General features: G+C 58.7%; 1 protein-coding gene across 1 annotated transcript; it reads left to right on the top strand.

Moving 5' to 3' along the window:
- Positions 1–1,414: 1,414 nt before the first annotated feature.
- Positions 1,415–2,757, top strand: LOC144771496 (histone H2B 1.2-like). Its single transcript, XM_078655912.1, has one exon. It carries the CDS (start codon positions 2,241–2,243, stop codon positions 2,736–2,738), a length of 498 nt encoding a protein of 165 aa, XP_078512038.1. The 5' UTR covers positions 1,415–2,240; the 3' UTR covers positions 2,739–2,757.
- Positions 2,758–3,030: the final 273 nt, after the last annotated feature.

The raw sequence follows: 3,030 nt of genomic DNA, 5'->3' as shown, positions 1-3,030 counted from the left end.
CGGCCGTGCCTTCCAGAGCAGAGTGGCTGCGGAGCAACTCCCCGGGTCCCCCCCTCCTCCCCTCCCGAGCGAGTGTGGGCCTAGATAGCAGCCCTGCGCTGCGGGGATAATAGTTCATAAACACAGCTCTCACACGACATGGTGGTCGGCTCTTAAATGAGCCTTTGGGTTGTTTTTTTTTTCCTTTTTTTCCGTGGGCCAGTCGAGTGTTTAACCGCCGAATCCGTAGAGAGTGCGGCCCTGGCGCTTCAGAGCATAGACCACATCCATGGCGGTGACGGTCTTCCTCTTGGCGTGCTCTGTGTAGGTGACGGCGTCCCGGATCACGTTCTCCAGGAAAACCTTGAGCACCCCGCGGGTCTCCTCGAAGATGAGGCCGGAGATGCGCTTGACTCCGCCACGGCGCGCCAGGCGGCGAATGGCCGGCTTGGTGATGCCCTGGATGTTGTCCCGGAGCACCTTGCGGTGTCTCTTGGCGCCGCCTTTGCCCAGCCCCTTCCCTCCTTTGCCGCGTCCAGACATGTTCTCTTCTCTGTGCTGGGAGCAGAAATGAAGAGGAAAACCAGCACCGGCTGCTTTATATGGAGGATCAGCGGACCTGCGCGGGAGCTCCAAGCGCCCACGTGACGCCCTGTGAGGCGGGAGAGCTCGGACCCGGCCCGCCTTCTGCAGGAAGCGGGGGCTGGAGCGGCCGTTGCCTTCTGAAAAAGAGCAGGCTCCCAGCCCGCCTTTGTCATGGGCTGGCTCAGCAGCTGCCGCTGCCGGTGCACAGATCACAGTCAAACACACGCAAGCACCTCCCTTCCCGGCCTCCCCTTGTGACCGCGGGCCACCCATCCCCTGCGTTCGGAGCCCCCTGTCCAATATAAGCAGAAGGCTCTGTATGTTTTAATGGAGCCACACACGTTAGCGGCCTCACCGGCACCACCCCGCTGCGTTTGGCCGCCTGCAACCTCGTAGCACTGCCCACATCCCGCGCCCGGCTGGGGCAAGCCTGCAAAATGTGTCCCCCAAAAATGAAAAGAAAAAAATATATATGTATACATTGTTTGAAAAAGAGCGCGCTCCCAGCCCGCCTCTCTGTCAGGGGCTCCCGATGGGGGGCTCAGCAGCTGCCGCCGGTGCACTGATCAGTCAAACACGCACACTCCTACCTTCCAGCCCCCCCCCCACACACTTGTCACCGCGGCCTGCCTAACCCTCGCGTTCGGTGCCCGCTCGGCTCGGCTCAGCAGCTGCCGCCGGTGCACTGATCAGTCAAACACACACACTCCTCCCTTCCAGGACCCCACTTGTCACCGCGGCCCGCCTAACCCTCGCGTTCGGTGCCCGCTCGGCTGGGGCACGTCTGCAAAACGTGTCCCTGAAAATTACAAATTATATATGTATAAAAAAAAACATTGATATGGTCTGCCTCATGCTAGGCTTTGGGACGGGACAACATTAAAGTGTACGGCCAGAGCTTGGGCATGCCCTCCACTACAAAGCTACGGTGGCGGGCGCTGCCGCATCTATGAAGCCGCCAGAGTAACACCTCGGCACGGATACGCTCTTTGATGGAGTCTGTGGATGGCCCTGAAAAGAGCCTTTGTGTTTAGGGTGCGTTTCCACGGTGGTCTGCGGGCCTTTACTTGCTTGCTTTGCCCTGTGCCTTGTGGCTCTCGGTTTTCTTGGGCAGCAGCACGGCCTGGATGTTGGGCAGGACTCCTCCCTGGGCGATGGTGACTCGGCCCAGCAGCTTGTTCAGCTCCTCGTCGTTGCGGATGGCCAGCTGGAGGTGTCTGGGGATGATGCGGGTCTTCTTGTTGTCCCGGGCGGCGTTGCCAGCCAGCTCCAGAATCTCAGCGGTCAGGTACTCCAGCACTGCAGCCAGATAGACGGGGGCACCGGCGCCCACCCTCTCGGCGTAGCTTCCCTTCCTGAGCAGCCTGTGCACACGGCCCACGGGGAACTGGAGCCCGGCTCTGGAAGAGCGTGTCTTGGCCTTGGCGCGGGCCTTTCCTCCTTGCTTTCCGCGTCCAGACATGGCGATCGATCTAGGGTCTCAGTCACACAACAGAGAGAATGGTACTGCGCCTTCTGCTGGACTCCGGTAATATAAAGACTTCGGGAGCGTCTGATTGGTTGACAGCTAGGCGCCGATAGTACTTTTCAATGGAGGGAGGCGGGCTTCTGTTTAACCAATCAGTGTCCCAGAACCGCATTACAATAGGAAGTGGGGGCCCTGCCTATGCCTGCCAATGAGAAAGGAGAAACGGGAAGAAGCTGCTTTGCACGCCCAGCCTATAAATACAAGTGCCGGACGCCCAGGCATCATTTCTCTCGGCTCCACAGCAAGCAGCGAAAGAGCGTCGACCATGCCTGAACCAGCCAAGTCCGCGCCGGCACCCAAGAAGGGCTCCAAGAAAGCGCTCTCCAAGCCGCCCAAGAAGGACGGGAAGAAGCGCAAGAGGAGCAGGAAGGAAAGCTATGCCATCTACATTTACAAAGTGATGAAGCAGGTGCACCCGGATACCGGCATTTCCTCCAAGGCCATGGGCATCATGAACTCCTTCGTGAACGACATCTTCGAGCGCATCGCTGCAGAGGCTTCCAAACTGGCTCACTACAACTCGCGGCGCACCATCACCTCCCGGGAGATCCAGACCGCAGTCCGCCTTCTGCTCCCCGGAGAGCTGGCCAAGCACGCCGTGTCGGAGGGCACCAAGGCCGTCACCAAGTACACCAGCGCCAAGTAAGGCTTCCAGGCGCACCCCAACGAACACAACTGCTCTTTTAAGGGCCAACCACTTCCTCCCCTAAGAGCTAACGTGCTTCTATTATGACCGGAGAAATATGGGTTTTGGAATATGTGTTTTATAAGGGTAATGTTAAGTGCAGAAAGGCCCGCTCTCACGGGGCTTGCTGCAGACCGAGGGCCGACAGCAGGCAACCCGTTCCGCCTCTTTAAATTAACATGTCTATATGAATGGGACCAAGTGTCACATGAGCACTGTAACGATGAGGTTCAATAAACCCACTGGGGAATTC

Source organism: Lissotriton helveticus, chromosome 8 (genome assembly GCF_964261635.1).
Source record: "Lissotriton helveticus chromosome 8, aLisHel1.1, whole genome shotgun sequence".
In the NCBI taxonomy this organism is placed as follows: Eukaryota; Metazoa; Chordata; class Amphibia; order Caudata; family Salamandridae; genus Lissotriton; species Lissotriton helveticus.
This window is presented reverse-complemented; position numbering and strand designations above follow the sequence as displayed.